Below are 19,708 nucleotides of genomic sequence, written 5' to 3'. Positions count from 1 at the left end.
TGCTGTAAATTTTAGGAGTACTATTGACTATTGAGAACAACAAAATTTGAAGAGTGACTCACAATAAATATCATACAACCCCTAATTTTTTTCTAATACAACCCCTAATTTTTTTCTTTCTTCCCTTTATTTTTTTGTTGTCAAAAGGCATCACATAACTTATATAGTCCAAAGATTTATCGAAGATAAAACACTACTAAAATACCAAAAAAAAAAAAAAAAATTAGAGCAAAAATCATTTCTGTAATGATGACGATGTCCCGTGGGATGCTAAGCCTGATGCTGTCCACTAGGAGGATACGCCGGTGGAGGAACCGAGGTAAGTCCGGCAGGATTATGCCCGTAACCATGTCCCATGACAGGGACAGGAGCCGATACAGGCGCAGGCTGAGCCACATGCGTACCATGAGTAACGTGGTAGTGAGATTGCTTAGCTATAAGCTTGTCTTCAGCATGAGCCGCTTTAGCCATATGCATATCCATATTAGCCTCTGCTTCTTTCACCTTTCTCCTCTGATGCGCTATCTCTTTTTCCTCTTTCGTCCTTGCCATCGCCTGCTCCGCCTATATCATCATCATTATTAATACATATATTAATCAAACATTAGTACGTAAATAGTCCGATATAACCACACAAAACACATTGTTAATACTCGATTAGAACCTTCTCATCGGCTTTTGCTTGACATATCACCATCTTCTCCTTGGCAGTACTAGCCATATCGCTTATCTTCTGTTTCACCGATTTCATTCTTTTTTTTTTTTTTTTTTTTTTTTTTTTTTTTTTTTTTTTTTTTTAATTACAATTGATCGAATGATTCTTGTTTGTTTTAAATAAAGAAAAAAAAAGAAAAAAAAACGTATCAATTGCTTACTCGGTTCAAATGGCCACGTGTTATAACTCTGGCCACGTGTCCTGGTTCGATTCTCGGGCGTCTATTTAAGGTGCCACGCACGTATAAACGCTTGATCACATGCACCGTAAACCGGATTGGTTTAGGCTTCGATGATTATTGAATTTTAGTAAACCGGTTTATGATTTTGGAAGCGAAGGTTGGTACTCCCTTATCTTCTTCTTCTTCTTTCTTCTTTCTTCTTCAACCCTTTGGACTAGTAAAGCCGCGAAATCCAAAATCTCCCCAAAACCAATGGCTCTGGTTTTGCCCTGTACATTTTGTACTTCGCTTCAACGGAAGACAATTCCGATCAATCGGCGATGTTCTCCGAAACTCCGGCGAGGAGCTACGGCTACGACGTGTGAGTTCCGGATTCCTGTAGAAGTTTCCACTCCATCAGATAGAGGATCGTTGTCTGTTCCTTCTCATAAGGTCACTGTTCACGATCGACAACGAGGAGTGGTTCACGAGTTTGAGGTTCCAGAGGTGAGAGTATTGCTTGTCTTTTTGTTGCTTTAATCTCGCTGATTGGTTCGCTACACAATCGAATCCCTAAAATAGGAAGATGTAATTTTGAGAATGTTCGTAGCTTGGATTAGTAGTTATACTTGGAGATGAATGAATGCTTTAGATTTGCGCCTTATTGTAGTCACAAATTCCTATACATTAACGCCAAACGCAATGTATGTTCTGGAGTGTAGAGATCCCCAAGTAGTGTGTGGATTCAAACTTCCTTGATATGTTTTGAGCAGTTTCTTTCTGGCTAATCTAAATTAGATTCTACTTAGGTTCAGTTGCTCACTTTCTTCGATTTTCCATTGTTCAAAAATGCTGCGTAAGAGCGGAGGAAAGTAGAACTAAATCGATATAAATCAGCTCTGGACATATGGTTATTTGAGATAATACACCTTTGTTGATACATGGAAATCTATTTTGAAATGCAGGACCAGTACATATTGCACTCAGCTGAATCTCAGAACATTACTCTTCCCTTTGCCTGCAGACATGGTACTGTGCTATTGTCATTGACCTGTTTCATTAATCTTCTACAGTGTGTATATGTTTCCTTGTAGTCGACATTTTTCCCATGGTTTGAAAAAGTTTAAAGGTAATGTAGATGATTAGGATAAGTCAATCACTAATGGAGTTATGTTAGAGCTATATGCATGATATTTGTTCCTGTGAGATTTATACTTGGTGAAGTATGCTTTGGCTAAGCGCTCAACTTAGTTATACGGTTCGTCCACGATTTGAGATTTTGCAATCTTACGTGGCCAGGTTGCTGTACTAGTTGTGCCGTACGTGTTAAATCTGGAGAGCTAAGGCAGCCACAAGCATTGGGAATATCAGCTGAACTGAAGTCCCAGGTAATATCCCTTTTCCTTAAAGCTAGCTAGAGACACGAGTAGGCTGGAATTACGTAGACACTTTGTGTTGGTGAGAGTATGTGTCTGTGAAAACTAGGACCAACTGTTATTGAGTCAATGAAAACAATGCAATTCTTATGCTTTAAACAATTACTGAATTGTAAGGTTGCATTCCACTAAGTGAACATCTTTGCTTTACATTATTATACAGTTTCGAAGACTTATCTTACTGTTAGCGTTTAGGCAAATGTGTAATGTATTATAGGTGGAACAAGCTCTTCTTCTTACTAAAAAATAATTATATTGAAGTACAGGTTTAAGGTGATAATAGGTGTCCTAATCCTTTAGAGTAATTTTGGTTCTTAGACCTTCATTTCAAGGTTATCTTGCATTTAAGTCGTGTGGCTTATACATGCAGGGGTATGCGCTTCTTTGTGTGGGTTTCCCTACATCTGACCTTGAAGTAGAAACACAAGACGAGGACGAGGTAGCTTATTATAAGAATTACTCTTCTGAGAATCTTAGAACTGCTACAACAGGTCTTGTATTCTCTCATTTCATTATAGTTATACAGTTCTAAATCGTATGGCACACACAGGTCTACTGGCTACAGTTTGGAAGATACTTCGCTCGTGGACCAATTGTAAGTTCTCAGAACAAGAAAAATAACTTTGGTTTTTCTCGTTCCAAGTCTTCTAAATCAGTCAATCACCAAATGGCGTAGTGTATCTCGATAAATCGATAGATAGATTTAAAGCTGTTAACTGGATCACTAGGACTAGTAATGGATTTGATGTTGTCAAAAAGATCAATCTTTAACATTATTATTGTGAGGTTTCAAAATGAGTTAAAGTTCTTTTAGTTTGCATTAGCATTGGTCTTTTAACAGATTTATCAATGTTACACTGCAGGAAAGAGACGATTACGCCCTTGAACTCGCCATGGGAGACGAATAGAAACAAAAAAGAAGCATGTAAAGTCGCAAAACTTTTTTTTATTAGAAGTGACTAGTGAGTGTTACTTTCTTAGTCCTGAATCTCGTTGTGCATCCTCGTAACTCGTAGTCTCTTAAATGAACTTATTGATATTCCAATAAAAGGTCCCAACAATTCATCATTTAGTGGAGAAGAAAAAACTTATGAACCTTTGCACCAGTAACTCCAAATTCAAGCATAGTTTTTGTTTGCATATCCATAGACTCTAGTTAACTGGTAACTGGTAAGTGGTAACCCTTGGTCCTAAGTAATGGTCAATAATTCAAGTATTGGATGTGGGATACACAATTGCACATTTTGTGGTCCATTGTGAGAAGGAAAGGCAATGCTTTTGTGACCGTAAGAGAGATGATGATGATGATAACAATGTGGGCATATATGAAATGCTTTTTGGTATATGATTCTTTTGTTCCTTTGTTATCTACCGAACTCCTTTATTATTTACTAAGAAGGTCTAGAACATTGCATAGAATATACCTCTTTGATATTTTCTTAGAATTGGTCTATTTTGACATAACGACACTGAGTTGAAAACCGATTGAAAAACACTCACCAACCTTTTCTGACATGTCTGTGATGATATGTTCCTGTCTCAACATGTGTGTGCAAAAAAACCCGATAATTTTGGGTTTGATTTTAGTTTGGCAGTTGCTAAAATGCTGTCAGATTTTCAATGGACTACTCTATGTTTTGATGTACTTTTGTTTTTTTTTTTTTGAGTACGATACATTTTCATCTTTGAGTAATTGTGGTCCGTTTTTTTTTTCTTTGTGTTTGCGATTGTTCTGTCTATGTTGTAAAGTTCATTTGCTCTACTTACTTCGTTTTTTTTTTTCTGTGATGAACTTTTTTTTGTCTAAGCTAAACATAATTAATTGTCATTTTCTTCTGTTCTATTATTTGCGTTTCGTGTGTGCAATTTTCATATTATACTATATGATTTTTTTGTATCTAAAAATGTTTTTGTCCCGTTTCACAATAAAATTTCATGTTAGGTTATTTATTTTAAAATAATAACATTGTTTTCGAATTTTAATATAAAAATATATAGAAATTGTTCCTAATGAAAATGAATTAAAAGATGACAGAACAAATTTACATAAAATTTTCCTTTTAATAGTACGTATAGTAGAACTTATTTTTTAATATGAGTGGAAAATTTGGAAATTACTGTCTTTTCTATAATATCTTTTGTTAATATGGGTTATGATTTATTTTACTTTACATTAAAAATGTTTGTAAAATAATCTGTTAGGTTGTGTTATAATGTTACAAATCTTGTTATGGTGTGCCATATTTATATGCTTTGACTAGTATGGAACAAAAGTTTGGATATCATTTACCTTCCAGTATTTGATATGGTGAGAGATTTTTTTTATTTATTTTGGTAAGTGACGTGACACACTGACATGAAATGTCAAATATGTACCCATTGATAGATTTGGCTGCCGAAATTCTTGAATTTTATTTTTACACTTATCCCTTAAGAACTGTTATAGCAATCTATTTTTGGTTAATACAGAATTAATTGACTAGTCAAAGATAGCATTAAAAAAATAAAAGGAAATCAAGAGATATATATCTAAAAAAGTCACATGGACGGATCTTCTTCTTCTACATAGAGCATCAACAGACAGGAAAACGAAAATTTTATCTTATCCTTATTTCAAATCTCCGAGCAAAAATGCTCATATAATATCCCTATTTTATAAATCTTGCCGTGATCAAGAGAAACGAAAAGACATTCGAAAGACACATAGACTAACCCAAAGATCAAATCGTAAGTAAACCCGTGAGTGAGTGAAGTCCACCCCAATTATCCATAGACAGATTAGCGTGTGGAATGATTCTGACTATATTTAGTCATTATCGAGGGGAAAAAAGCCTTTTTGGACTTTGTTTTATTTATTACATCTCCGTCCGTCCTACTGTTTTGTCGTTCCATTTTTTTTTTTTTTTAGTACGAACCGTAACATCTTCTTGTTAGATATATTAAAATCAAATCATTCGTTTTTTTGAATTGACATACACCACAAATTTTCTTGATTTCATGTTATCTTTTTGCATTAACACGTATGTTAAATAATGTTCACTTTTAAATTTGTAATTTTTCTTGGTAAGTTTATTTCAAAATCTATGTAGTAATTTGTAACCAAACATCGTTTGTGCTTGAACAGAAAATAAAATAAAATGTATGGTATTAATTAGCATTTAAGAATCTATTTTCTTCACCATAAAAGTTTAGCTTTTTGATTTATGAACCACTCTTACAAACTGGTGCGAAAAGAAAACCAACTAAAACAAAACAAAGAAACTGAAGATAGATAGATAGATAGATAGATAGATAGATAGATAGATAGATAGATAGATAGATACAAACGGACAAAGAGGCCATATAGTCAGAAAATTTCGACAGATTACATATTATTTTAATTTACTTCTGATTTCAAACTCATAAAACATCACACCGCCGGATTCTTGATCGAAGAGAGATAGATAAAAAGATTTGATTCTTCCTCTATATTGATAGGTTTGGTCCAAGTTTTACCTGTTAAATTTCGCATCACTCGTGCTCGCTGAAGCCTACAAGCATTATCAAAACAATAGCAACCAAAAACAAAAACATTATATAAAGAAGCATTATCATGTAAAAAAAGAAGATAATTTGTTTTGTTTTTTTGGGATAACGAGAGAACTAACCCCAACGGATGTAACAAAGTTACAAACGGCACATTTCACAGATCTTGCTCCATATTGATACATCAGTAACATCCTGCAGTTTCCACAGTTCACGTGTGCCACTTGATTCGCTGAACACACATGCAAGACATTTAGAGTTTAAAAATTACAACATTTTTCATAAGAAACCGAAACCGAAACTAACCTAGACCCACATATATACAAAAGTAGTTTTATTGTTTTATCATAAAAACCAAAAACCAAAACTAAATATTTAATTTTAAAATTTTTTTGAATATAAACAAATATTGTTGAATATTTTTAAATATTTTGTCCTAGTCTGGGTTATAATCTTAACTTAAACCCGTATAATACACATATTGTTGATAAAACGACGACATCTAATAAAAATAACTCGTAAAACTAGTTTTAAAAAGGTTTTTGTTTCTTGTATTCCCCTAAACCACAAACCAAAAAAAAATACACAATCAACAAAAAATAAAATAAAAACTGATTAAACACCAAATATAAAGACCAATATGCATGTATTTATATAACCTTCGAGGGCAAGATTAACAGTGTGACAACAAGAACACTGAACACTTGTAGCTCCACGAATGTACATAAGAAGTGTATGACAACCTGCACACACCAACTGTGCCATCTCCGTTCCTACATTGCCCCAATCAGTTTTTACAAAAAGAAAACTCGAATATCTCTTTTAACCAAACTTTTTTTTATGATCTGACCAATAATTACCCGGCGGAGGAACGGCAGTGACGGCGTTACAGACGGCACAACAGACAGAGGATGCTCCGGCGGGGTACATCAGAAGGTTTCTGCAACCTGAACACACTAACTGGCTCTGCCCACTTGTACTACCTACAAATCTCAAATTGTTTATGTCCTTTTTTGGCCAAAATAAATATAAATTAATGGAGTTATAAACACATGTGGAATAAATAAATGGGTTCCTGGGAAAATAATTGAACAAAAAAAAAATCAATCTCTATTAAAAAATTGTTAAAGAAACTGAAAACAGAGGATCTTTTTCATATAATATAAATATTTTACCATTTGCCGGCGGAGGAGTGTACGACGGCGCCATCGCCGGAGCTGGAGGTGTTGGATATGGTGCAAGGGGGACTGGCATTATTAACTCCAAGAATGATGATTGCAAAAAATATTTTTGATAAATCTCTTCTCTCTATATATATTATATAATAATGGATTCTCTCTTTGTTGATGTTTTTAGTGACTCAGAAGAAGAAGACACATCTCATCTTATTATGTTCTTCACTTCTTCTCCCAATTCCTCACTTTCATCATCTAAATACAAAGCACAATCAAGTAAGAAAATTATATCTAACAATTAGGAGAAAGATATCTTTAGTTATTTTCAAAAAGGAAAATAAATCTTAGCTATTATGAAAAAAAATGAAGATAAGTCTTCACTATTTATAAAAGGAAAGGAAAAAAACAATTCAATGCTTGAAACTTAAGAAACATGTGAAGGACTACTTTTTTGGGGTTGGTCACACCATCGCCATGAAGCTCTTTGACTAGAGAGAGTGTGGAATTCTCGTTTATTATGTTTTTGCAATTACATAACGTTTGGTTGTGTATGTTTTTGTATGTATATGTGTAATGATGTATTGGGGAGTTACGGGAAAAAGGAATGTGAATTGCAGAAACTTTTGTGTATTATTATTATGTGAGAAGAGGAGTGGGGCAAACACACCCCCCCCCCCTCTCTTGCAACTTGCCTTTATCAATTTAGATAGAGAGTATATAAATGAAAACATAAAACTTTCTATTAAAAAACAAAAAAAAAAAGAGAAAAATAACCAATTTATGTAAAGAGGCAACTTTTTAGAGAAAATGAGAATTTTTCTTGTAAAATTCTAACTTTTCCTTATAAATAACCAATTTGGAACTCAGAAATATATAAAACAAATAATCGGTTGGAGTTTAGTCTAATTGAAAGTTAAATTTCCATCGTTCCGCAAAAATTGGGATACAGACATGTCCGTTAGTAACATATTATAATATATATAAATATGGTTGTTAATGATTAATTTAATATATCAAAATTTTGACCGATCGTCGACAAAAATTTAAGTGCAGAAGTTAACCTTTCACTTTTCCGCAAAAGTTGAGAAAATATATGTCCATACTAACGGACCTAACGTAAATTCTGATCGATGGTTGGCAAAAAACTAAACACAAAAGTTAAATTTCCATCTTTCCGCAAAAATTGGGATACAGGCATGTCCGTTAGTAACATATTATAAATATGTTCTTTAATGATTAAATTAATATATCAAAGTTCCGATCGATTGTTGACAAATATTTAAGTGCAGAAGTTAACCTTTCACTTTTTCCGCAAAAGTTGAGAAAATACACATGTCTGTTGACAACATATATAACGTAAATTCCGATAGATGGCTGGCAAAAAGCTAAGCAAGAAAGTTAGACTTCCATCTTTCCGCAAAAATTGGGACATAAACGTATCTGTTTGTAATATATTATAAAGTATAAATATTTGTTCATTAAAGATTAATTTAACAGTAAAACCTCTATAAAATAACACTTGATAAATTAATAATCACTATAAATTAATAAATTATTTTCATCCCTAATTGGGACATAATTCGATAAAATAATAAAATAATAATCTTTTAGAAAATTCTATGTAAACATATAGTCCCATCATTATCATAAAGTAATAATTATATAAACTAAAATATATATATATATGTATATATCTAGGAAATGTAGTTAAATATAATTTTAATAGTGTTGTATGTTTACTTTTGAATATTTAATCTTGATGAAACTCATCTCCAACATTTGTAAAGAACTATAAAAAAAATTATGTAAAATATAAAAGCATAAAAAACTATAAATAAAGAAAATTCTAAAGAAATATGAATTAGAACAAAAAAATATAGTTTAAAATAAAAAAAAATTCAAAACTATGATTAGAGAAATCTCTTTATAATTTAATATTTTATTAATTTCCCGAGAAATTAAAACTTTTATAAATTAATAAAATTTCAAGATCCTAACATTATTAATTTATAGAGGTTTTACTGTATACATAAAATCCAATCAATCATTGACAAAAAATTAATTGTGCAAGTTATAATCTTTCACTTCTCTGCAAAAATTGGAAAAATATTCATGTCCGTTGGAAACATATTTAACGTAAACGTCAATCAAATTCAATATTTTTCACTATCAAATTCAATATATTCTCACTGTCAAATTCAATACATTTTTAACATTTTTGCATTAAAAAAATAGGTATGGTAAGGTTAAACCTCAGAAAAAAATATATATGCAATTAATCCAAATTACTACGGGCGAGGCTAGGCAACAAATAAAATACTCCCTCCGTTTTATAATATAGGATGTTTAGAGAAGTATTTTTGTTTCATAATATAGAATGATTACAACTTTATATGCAAATTTTTGATTAATTTTATATTTTATATTATGCAGTCTTGTTTATAATTGGTTAAACTTTGTAAAAATAATTATTCCCGTGTTTTAACTAAAACATCATATATTTTGAAACGGAGGAGTAAAACTTACCATGGGCCATGCACACAGGAAATTCAGTTACCCAATCAGTGGAAACTTAGTTTTCTCTCACTTTTGTTTTACCAAACCTACAATTAATTGTTTGGCAGTTCATTCAATTCAATCTTTTATTATTATTCTATAGGCTAAATCATAAAAGTGAACTTTTATATGAAAATGCAGTGGGTAAGGGTAACAATAAGTGTGATTATTTGGTTGGATATCATATCAAGTTTTGGTTTGCCAATGTTTGTTTACTTATTCGATGGGGCCAATTTGTTTATGCTTCTTTTTTTCTAAAAACCCATTTTTTATATTCTTCTTTTATTATCTTGTTATGTCAAGTACACTTCACATGTGACATGGTGTGAGTCACGAACTCACGATCTCCATCGTAAAACCTTCCTTTGTTTTGTTATGGAATGTATATAATATTGTAATAATGATGATTTCTATTCTAATTGGTTAAGTAACGAAGGTGCAATAGAAAATAGAATCTAAAATCAAAAGAAAGGCAGAGTTCATAACCTTTTTTTTAGGGGGTAGATCATGTAAGTATCATTAAGGAATAACATGTCGAGATTTTACAAAAGTTATAGACCTATACTGTACTTTACTATCTTGCCATAAAAATAAATTAAAAACAAGGAAGCATAATCATTATGACCAGTTGGATCAAGTTTGTGAATCTTCGTCGGGTCCTTTTAGCTGTTTTTAGTTCGTAACCTAAAAATAAGAATTGTCCACAATCGGTTTGGTGATCAAGTTGATAGGTTAGCTAGATTCGTAGGAGAAACTTCTCTACCAATGGCATGGGTTTACATTTTTTTGTAAACCCAAGCTATATAAAAAGAAATGACAAACTTTTGGATCAACCATTAACATCCAAAAGTTTCCCTGATTTAGAAAAGAAAGAAAATATGAAAGTTTGAAGAATGTTGTGAATAAGAAAAGGAAACACTATTCCGTTCAATACCATTATATATATGAAAACAAATGCTCTTATTCAAAAAGGAGGCAATATATATGGGTGTGTAGATATGTGACAAAATGGTCGACTTTATGGGTGGGAACAAGAGATTTTGAGGTCACAGTGGAAAATCCAAACATCTTGTCCAAAGAAATTGTAAAAGACACTTCAACAGAAGATGCCATTTCCAGAAGCAAGCATACATGTATGTATAATATTTATCAATATCTCATTCCATCATGACCACCAAGCCAATGCATGTATGTATGCATCTATGTATATGTGTATGGTATTTGGAGGAATGGGAGGAGAGAAAGAATAAAAGGACAAAAGGAAAGAGTTAGATTAGAACATTTTGGACATTGACGTCTCTAAGAGACGCTTGGATAGCCATCAAAGTGCGGCTATGGAGTTGTCCACGTCTTACTCCAAACTGTGATGGCTCAGCTTAAGAAGATGCATACAAAAGCCTTTTTTGTTTTCATTCGTTTTTTTTTATATAAAGATGAGAATGTGGTAAATTCTATAAAATATAACATAATCATACAGAATAATCACAAAAGGAAGAAACCCACTATATATTTGTTCATATAATGGTACCCCAATTCCGAACTCCTAACTACAAAATAAACATATGCTAATTTAACGAAAACGAAAAAAATCTATAAAAATACGCACACAGTTAATCATCCAAACGAACAACATCATCAAATTACAGCGCCTCTTGCCGAGCTATGGGGAGTGTATTGGTATATGTTCTAAATATTGGTATATGTTCAGCGCTTCTTGCTGAGCTATGAAGAGTGTATTATGGTTTGTACATCGCTTGGGAGAAGAAGGAGACGTGTGTGGAGGTGGAGATAGACTCACAGTTAGTGGTGGGTTTTTTACGGACAGGGATCAGTGATTCACATCCGCTGTCTTTTCTAATATGGTTGTACTACGGCTTCATTTGAAGGGACTGGATAGTCCGTCTTTCTGTATAGGGAGGCTAACCATCTTGCCGATGGGTTGGCAAAATGTGTTTTTTCCTTACCTTTGGGCTTTCCTAGTTTAGAGTCTTGTCCTGAAACTCTGAATTATATTCTCTTAGAGGATGTAAATTGGATTGTTGTCCATTGTCGAGTTCGATTGTAGTTATTTTTATGTTTTGAATAAAAGTTGGAGACGGTGTCTCCCCTCACTTACAAAAAAAAACATCAACAAATTAAAAAAAAATATGATTTACTAAAAGCAATTCGTAGAAAATATATTTTATTTTTAATCTACGAAATTTTGACGAAAACTTGAATTAGTAAAAATTAGTAGGAAGTTATTATAATCAAGAAATCCCAACACCAACACCATGAAGGTGTCATATATATACGATCCCATTTCTTGTCAAACCTAATTTTTAAAACATCTATTCCATTCCATAAATTAGGGTTTTTAGATTATAGATAAACATCAAAGGGACACGAGACATGTAATCTATATTATGAAAGATGGTCAACTCTCTCCATTTGAGTAACACATCAGCAGTGGAGAGAGTGTCACTTATCTCATTAAAAGCAAACAAACCTAAACTTAAAGGAATATGAAACATCTTTCATGTTTTTTTTTTTATATATATCACAAACAGTTTCAATACTTACATAAGAAATTTAGAGAGGATTAGAACATGTCCCAAAAAAATAGATGCATCACCAAAAGACAAAAGACATCGGGAGTGAATCAAAGCACCACTTCTTCCTCTTGGCGTAAACTATTAATGTATTGGCATATGGTTTAAGCGTTACAAATTTGTCAATAGTTTGAAAAGTTACAGTAGTGATAGAGATATTGGTTAATATTGTAAAGAAATTTATGAAAGTTTGTCTCTAAAGAAATAAATTTTTATATATAAAGAAGATTGGAGTTTTGTTCACTATCAAATGGAAGATATTTGAATAAAACTGTAGAATGTTGGTTTAGAAAAATACAGAGAAAAAGAGAAAGATAGTTGAATAAATTCATGACTGTTGGTTTTCCTATTTTAATATTTCGAAGTTGTCAAAAAAAAAACTGAATAAAATTCTTATTAAAAACCAAATTCTAGAGTTATATTAAAAAAATTGAAGAGCTGGCATGAAAAGAAGATGTCTATCTTAATTATATCTATTAAAGAGTTTAGTCAATCTACAATTCTTGATAAACAGAAAATGTTAGTGTTTCATAGTATTTAATTGAGAAGCTTAAGTATAAATATATCTAAATACTTAAGCTCTATTTTCGAATGAATGTAAAATTTATTCAACCAAAAAACTCTTTGTTACAAAATATGCATCTTTAGATCAAGCTTTCATTTAAATTTTTTTCTTTTGAAGTTTTAAACAAGAATTGTAGAATGTTTAAGTCTCTCTAGACAAAGTTGTTCATGCATGTATCTAATAATTTAATTACAAAATGAGAAAACCTATGTAAAGTATTAAAACAATCAATGTCAAATTATATTTTTCAAGATTTTCATAATTAAATAAAACAAAGATAAACTCTACATAAGAAACAAATTAGTAGTAAATTAAATTGTTTAAAAAACGGTAAACCATAAAGCCCGCACTATGGGCACGGGTATTCATCTAGTAATAATAAAAGACTAAAAACTGAACCTTATTAACCAAAATGAATCTTTGAATCCAAACCAAACGGAGATTTGCTTTTTAAACAGTTGGTTTGAACCCAATTTTTTTTTTTTTCGTAACGGTATTAATACAATATATGTTAATATAACATGCCTAAAATATATCAGCTAAGTCATTAAATTTGTATCTTTTTTTTCGTCTAAATAAGATTTTATTAACTTATGTAATCAGTACAAAGTTGGGTTTTAGCCACAAAGGCTAGGATACAGAATCAGAATAAAAGATAGTAGCAGTACAACCATATTTTGCTAGACAGTGAGCAGCTTCGTTATAAGTTCGTTTTGTAAATGAGTACATCACAGACTTAAACTTTGAAGACCAAAAGTGAATATCCTGTTTGATAAGGCGACAGTAGAAGCCGATCCATTGATAATGTTTATAAGAGTTTGAAAATCTCCTTCAAAACACACACTTATGTATCATTGTTGAATAGCCATCAAAAGAGCTTTTGTTTCAGCTTCTAGGGGGGGGGTTAAAACAAAGCCTAAGCGGCTGATCCCCAAGTTATTGCTTTGCCGTAGTCGTCTCTTAATATCCATCCACCTGTTGATTGTAGAGTTGTAGTATATATATATATATATATATATATTTGTATATATATATATTTTTGAAGTATATTTTGGTTCTATCATTTTATTTGTAATTATTTAAGAACTTAATTACAAAGTTAATCCCTTAAAAACTTCCAAAAATAGTATTATTTCAGATTTTGTTTCCTAAATATTTTACATTCCATTCCAACTAAAAAATTATAACAAAATTAATATAGAAACAAAAACTATGATATATTTAACCACACATTCTATTTTTATTGAACATATATATATTCTATCACTATATCCTTTGCAAACAAAGAAAACAAAAATTTGATTCCTATTTTGTTTTTCAAAACCTCTGAGCTTTGATTCTTAACATAAGAAGAATTTCGATTCACATTTATTTAAATATTATAATTAATATATATAAACTTAATAAAATTTTAAAATATTATGAATATGTAAAATTCATAAAATTTTAAAATACTAAATAATATAATTATATAATAGATGAGTTATAAAGAAGACATGTTGGAATTAATAAAATATTATTAAATTTGTGTTAATGCGGGTTAAATCCTCATTTTATTATTTGCTAAAACTATTAATCTTAGAATATTTGACAGATAAAATTAAGTTGATTTAACTAAGATTGTGTAAAATAATTAAATCACTAGAAAAAAATATGACTTAATCATAGCGTATAAATGACTTATTATGTATATAGATCCCTTATTTTTTTGTTATAATAATTAGAAATCAAAATAAAAAATACTAAACAAAACAAGCTAAATATAACAAACAAATGGTCATGAAGTATATTGCAGTTAAAAATTAATATAAACATTTAGCCGCACAAACGGTCGAAAAATTTAGTTATTCCTCTATTTGTAAATCATCCAATATTTAACAAACACACACAATATAAAACATAAATAATAATAAAAATTATATTCACACGGTGTACATAGGGTTAAAACTTCAAATCTAGTCTATATTAATATTTTTGAAGTACATTTTGTGTTCTACTCTTTAAGTTATACTTATTTACAAAGTTAATTCCTACAAAATTACACAAAATAATAACTAAAATATGGAAATTTAAAATCGAGTAATTAATTAAGGACAATACTTGGGTTCACTCCTAGAGGTGAACCTCTTTATTCACCCCATTATAAAATAAGGAAACAAAATTTGTATAAAATCATTGTAAAATAAAAAAACCTACACCGCTTTTTTATAAACTAAACAAGTATATGATTTCGTTCTAATTGTTAAATCTAACCCCTAACCACCTCATTTGTAAACCCAAACCGATATATAATTTTGTTATAATTGTAAAATCTAAACCGTAAACCACCTTATTAGTAAACCCAAACCGACATATAATTTCTAACTAATTGGAAAATCCAAACCCTAACAACCTTATTTGTAAACTCAAACCGACATATAATTTTGTTGTAATTGTAAAATCTAAACTCTAACTACCTCATTTGTAAACCCAAACCGACATATAATTTCGTTTTAATTGTAAAATCTAAACTCTAATTCTCATAAATTAATCTAAACCGATATATAATCTCGTTTAATTGTAAAATCTAAACCAAGCTAATATTTAACATTCCTTATATAAATGTATACATAATTTATTTCCTTAATTTTTTTTTTATTTTTAATTTAATTTTGATTTATTTTTTAAATGAAATATTAGATAAAACATTCTGATTGGTTGAGAGGAGAGGGGTGAATACAAAGGTTCACCCTTCGGGTTGAAGGTAATTATTTTTCCTCAATTAATATGTCTATAAAATTGTTACACTAATTTGATTCCTAAAATATCTCTTCAAACTTAATTTCAATTTTCCTAAATCAATTTTTGTTTATGCTTATACAATCTTTACATTTAACATAATATTCCTAAATTGATATCTTATAATATCTCCACTTCATTGCTATTTTTCTTTATCGATTTAAATCTTACAAACATTTCTTATACCTTATAAATACAGTAGAACCTCTATAAATTAATACTCGGTAAATTAATAACTTCTATAAATTAATAAATTTCTCGGGTCCCAAGTTGGGACTAGTGTAATTTTGGACATTATTCGATAAAATAATAAATTAATAACTTTTTTAAAAATCCCATGTAAAAATATGGTCCCATCAATATCATAAATTAATAATCAAATAAACTAGTATATATATATAAGAATATTTAGTGAAATATGAATATATTATTGTTTGTTTGTTCTTGAATTTGCATTTTTGTTGGAGAGCATCTCTAATCTTTCTGACTGCATCAAAAACTTCTGGTGTTGTCTTCTCAAATCGCATCCAAAAATTGTAGAGAGTTCTTGACGCGATAATTGCTTCCTTATGTGTAACTGGTTCTAAAGGTATCGTTATATCTTCTTCAACTTCATCATCACCTTGAAAAATAGTAGCAGCAAATTCTTCTAAACTCTGAATTTCTGATAAAAAATCCTCTTCATAAATTAACATTTTATTAATTTATCGATAAATTAAAACCTCTATAAATTAATAAAATTTCACGGTCCCGACCTTATTAATTTATAGAGGTTCTACTGTAGTTTAAAATACTAAATAGGTTATATGGCGGGACGAGTTATTAGACTTGACGGTCTAAATTAACATTAGTATAAATTTAAAATATTATTAATTCGATGTTAAAATACGGGTTAAATTCTCATTTAATTATTTGATCAACACTACAAATATTAGAATATTAGACATATCAAATCAAGATAATTTAACTAAATTCTGTAAAACAATTAAATCATTAACAAAAAAAATTCTTAATTATCATTTATACCAATAATAAACAATCCAAATACAACTTAACTAAATATAACACACTAATAGAAGTTAAAATTCTATTATATTAAAAAAATTGTCCTGCAGGTTAAAAATCTAGTACTTTGTACATAAGTTTTTTCTAACAAAAAGACGAACCAAATCAAAACCAAAATAAAACTAAACCAAACAGGCCAAATTTGCAAAAACATTTACTTGTTTCCATTCTTAAGAACCGATAATACCTAACCGAAACCAAACAAATTGACCGGATCTCTCTCCACCCATGCGACTATCTATCAAAAAGACCAAAATAAAGTTCGTATCATGTAAATGGGCCCAAAGCCCATAAATATATTCTCTGGCGCCGCCGGAAATGGAAGAAACCGAAACCAAAGTTTATCTCTCTCTCTCTCTCATAACTTTTTCGCCGAAACTCATATTCTCAGCCGAGAACAAAAAATTCAGCCATCACCGATCAGTGAGTAATTCGTCCCATCTCTTTGCTCGAATCATTTTTCTTCGATGCCCATTTCTTCTTATCATTTTTTTTAATTTTTGTTTGGGGTAAAGTTTCAATTTTTATTTCCATCCTTTTCTGTTTTGGTATATATAAATATATTCAGAAATGGGTTGTACTGTGAGGGAGAAGCATGTGAAACCGAGCCGTAGGATCCGACCCGTTGCCTTTAGATCCGACCCGCCTGTATGTTTGATCGAGAGGATTGCTCTGTCGAAATCAATCGTCGAGTCAAGTCTCAAAAACCTTGTTTATCATCCAGGTCTTACTGATTCTGGCTCTGTTGTTAATTCGTCGAGCCCTAGCGAGTGGGGTTATTGTACTGAGGATCATTTGGAAGAGATATTGCTTAAACATTTGGAGTTTTTCTATAACCAAGCTGTTTCCAAGCTTCTTGACTTGGGTTACGAGGAAGGTGTCGCGGTTAAGGCGGTTTTGAGTAATGGTCACTGCTATGGTGAGTTGGATGTTTTGACGAACATAGTGAATAATTCATTGTCTTATCTGAATACCACTGGTGGTGAAGTTGAGGATCGATCAGAGACTGATTTTACTGATTTGAGAGATTTGGAGGAGTATTCGCTTGCTGGTATGATTTACTTGCTGCAACAAGTTAAGCCTAATTTGAGTAAAGGTGATGCAATGTGGTGTTTGTTAATGAGTGAGCTCCACGTTGGTAGGGCGAGTACTATGGATATCCCAGCTCCAGGGAATAGGGCTAGTTGTTGTTGTACTAGTACTAAGGATGATGATAGCAATAAAGATGTTGGTGTTGGTAGTACTAGTTTAGATATCGCTGGTTTCATGGCGCCAGCATTGTGTCGTTTCCATGGAGGTTGGGATTTTGGGAACGGGGGAGGGCCTGAGTTTTCTGGTAACGGGTTTTCTACAAGCGGTGCTGCTGAGTTAAAGCTGCAGAGAGAGATTCATTGTCCGAAAAGGTTTAATCTTTCGCCTTCCATGAAGTCCTTGTTGAAGCGGAATGTTGCAGCTTTTGCTGCTGGGTTTCGTGCTAGTATGAAGCAGAAGCAGATTCAGTCTGAAACTTGTGGCGATAGCATATCTCCTGCACGTGTGGAAACTTGTGAGCAGCAGCAGCCACGCAAGTCAGGGAGTGAAGAAAGTGTTGGTTCGGTGTTGGAGAAATTTCGTGATCTGAACCTTGATGATGATAATCTTGAATCGGTGGGTGAGGATGGTAAGGATTGTGTGATAGTCAATCTGCTTCATCAAGTCAAGGATCTCGAGAAGAAATTAAAGGAGAGGAAGGAATGGGCTCACAAGAAGGCAATGCAAGCTGCCCAAAAGGTTAGCGAAGAACTGGCCGACCTTAAGTCACTGAAGAGTGAAAGAGAAGCAATCCAACTGCTGAAAAAGGGGAAAAAAGCTGTTGAAGAATCAATCATGAAAAGATTATCCGACAAGGATTTTGAACTGAAAGAAGTTACTGATCAAATGGACACGGCAAATAAGATAGTAAGAAAGCTTGAGAATCAAAATGCAGAACTCCGAGCAGAGAGGGAGGGTTCCAAATTAAGTGCTTCAGAATCGCTTAAAGCGTGCATGGAAGAAACAAAGAAGGAGAAAAAATGCTTGAAGAAGCTTGTGGCATGGGAGAAGCAGAAACTCAAGTTGCAGGATGAGATTACCGCTGAGAAAGACAAAATCAATGCTCTTTATAGGACTTTAGCTCAGACTACACAGGATGAAAAGGAAATTGAGGTACGCTAGTTCATGTATTATCTTTCTCTATTCCCTGAAAGTTCTCTAGAGTCTAGATTCTTACAAATTTTGATTCTAGAATTGTGTAAAGTACACTTTACTAAGGAAGCCAAAAATGTTTAGACATGTCTCATTTTAGGCATACATCTAGTTGCCAAGCTGGTCCTGTCTTAGATTGTAGTACGCCATACAAGTTCAAGACCTTTCAAGAGGTATAGTCTACTTTTTCTTTAGGGTGGGTGTATGGAACCTGGATTTGATATGGGTATAATCTTACAAAATCAGTTTTGAGTTGTAGAACTCAAGCCAGATGATTTGTTATAATACTGCTAATGTTTCACGGGATAGCTTTTTTTCTCTAAATGGTGGTCCATATATTCTTTCTGTTCCTGGGTGGGTTTTACCTAATTGCGGGGACATTACCTATGTTGCTGCACATTTTGTTCGAAAACTTGCTTTAGATTTTTGCTTGCTTGCTTACTTGGACTGTAGCTGATACATGAAAGATTAATCTGTCGACTTGTTGATATATTTTCGTTCATATGTTATTCACAGGCTAAATGGAGGCAAGAGCAGAAAGCAAAGGAGGAAACTGTGGCTCAAATGGAGGAAGAACAACGCTCGAAAGAAGCAGCTGAGGGTCACAACAAGAGAAAGCTCGAGACTCTACGGTTAAAAATCGAACTAGACTTCCAAAGACACAAAGATGATCACCAAAGACTAGAGCAAGAACTCTCTAGACTCAGAGCCTCTTCAGATACCGACTCAAGCCACTTATCCAATAACGTTTGGAAAGCCGAAAAATCCCAAGGAGAAAACATTGCTAAGCTGCTTGAAGAACTCGATAAACTTGAAGGTACTAATGAGAATGAAGCAAACTATGATCGAGAATGCATCATCTGTATGAAAGATGAAGTCTCTGTGGTGTTCCTTCCTTGTGCGCATCAAGTTGTGTGTG

General features: G+C 31.9%; 4 protein-coding genes across 6 annotated transcripts in view; 2 read left to right on the top strand and 2 right to left on the bottom strand.

Annotated features, from left to right (window-relative positions):
- On the bottom strand, positions 1–792 carry LOC104777288. The gene is made up of 2 exons (XM_010501503.2): positions 665–792; positions 1–564 (listed from the first exon to the last, which is right to left on the bottom strand). Exons 1-2 carry the CDS (start codon positions 749–751, stop codon positions 271–273), a joined length of 381 nt encoding a protein of 126 aa, XP_010499805.1. The 5' UTR covers positions 752–792; the 3' UTR covers positions 1–270.
- LOC104777287 (ferredoxin-2-like) lies at positions 1,068–3,383 on the top strand. Its single transcript, XM_010501502.2, has 6 exons — positions 1,068–1,382; positions 1,841–1,904; positions 2,175–2,263; positions 2,682–2,750; positions 2,862–2,906; positions 3,175–3,383. Exons 1-6 carry the CDS (start codon positions 1,149–1,151, stop codon positions 3,217–3,219), a joined length of 546 nt encoding a protein of 181 aa, XP_010499804.1. The 5' UTR covers positions 1,068–1,148; the 3' UTR covers positions 3,220–3,383.
- On the bottom strand, positions 5,486–7,675 carry LOC104777286 (protein LOL1-like). 2 transcript variants are annotated; one of them, XM_010501501.1, is made up of 6 exons: positions 7,459–7,675; positions 7,012–7,266; positions 6,697–6,819; positions 6,496–6,609; positions 5,959–6,068; positions 5,486–5,841 (listed from the first exon to the last, which is right to left on the bottom strand). In XM_010501501.1, exons 2-6 carry the CDS (start codon positions 7,088–7,090, stop codon positions 5,803–5,805), a joined length of 465 nt encoding a protein of 154 aa, XP_010499803.1. In that variant the 5' UTR covers positions 7,091–7,266; positions 7,459–7,675; the 3' UTR covers positions 5,486–5,802. The 2 variants fall into 2 exon arrangements, with proteins under 2 accessions (XP_010499803.1, XP_010499802.1); XM_010501500.1 differs by having other exon boundaries at positions 7,012–7,675.
- LOC104777285 (MND1-interacting protein 1-like) overlaps positions 16,887–19,708 on the top strand; it is a 4,052-nt gene continuing 1,230 nt past the window's right edge. Inside the window, exons 1-2 of one of the 2 annotated variants that reach the window (XM_010501499.2) lie at positions 16,887–18,750; positions 19,306–19,606. In XM_010501499.2, coding sequence (XP_010499801.1) covers positions 17,137–18,750; positions 19,306–19,606 — 1,915 coding nt within the window. In that variant the 5' untranslated portion in view covers positions 16,887–17,136. The remainder of the gene's footprint in view (positions 18,751–19,305; positions 19,607–19,708) is intronic. The other variant, XM_010501498.2, reaches the window with a different exon arrangement.

Source organism: Camelina sativa, chromosome 3, assembly GCF_000633955.1.
Source record: "Camelina sativa cultivar DH55 chromosome 3, Cs, whole genome shotgun sequence".
Classification (NCBI taxonomy): domain Eukaryota; kingdom Viridiplantae; phylum Streptophyta; class Magnoliopsida; order Brassicales; family Brassicaceae; genus Camelina; species Camelina sativa.
This window is presented reverse-complemented; position numbering and strand designations above follow the sequence as displayed.

Coding starts and splice junctions, on each gene's coding strand:
- LOC104777288 (XM_010501503.2), bottom strand. CDS start 751: ATGAAATCGGTGAAACAGAAGATAAGCGATATGGCTAGTACTGCCAAG. Junction 565..664: donor AAGCAAAAGCCGATGAGAAG/GTTCTAATCGAG, acceptor ATGATGATATAG/GCGGAGCAGGCGATGGCAAG.
- LOC104777286 (XM_010501500.1), bottom strand. CDS start 7,090: ATGCCAGTCCCCCTTGCACCATATCCAACACCTCCAGCTCCGGCGATG. Junction 6,820..7,011: donor CACTCCTCCGCCGGCAAATG/GTAAAATATTTA, acceptor TGAGATTTGTAG/GTAGTACAAGTGGGCAGAGC. Junction 6,610..6,696: donor CACTGCCGTTCCTCCGCCGG/GTAATTATTGGT, acceptor GGGGCAATGTAG/GAACGGAGATGGCACAGTTG.
- LOC104777287 (XM_010501502.2), top strand. CDS start 1,149: ATGGCTCTGGTTTTGCCCTGTACATTTTGTACTTCGCTTCAACGGAAG. Junction 1,905..2,174: donor TCCCTTTGCCTGCAGACATG/GTACTGTGCTAT, acceptor TTACGTGGCCAG/GTTGCTGTACTAGTTGTGCC. Junction 2,907..3,174: donor ACTTCGCTCGTGGACCAATT/GTAAGTTCTCAG, acceptor GTTACACTGCAG/GAAAGAGACGATTACGCCCT.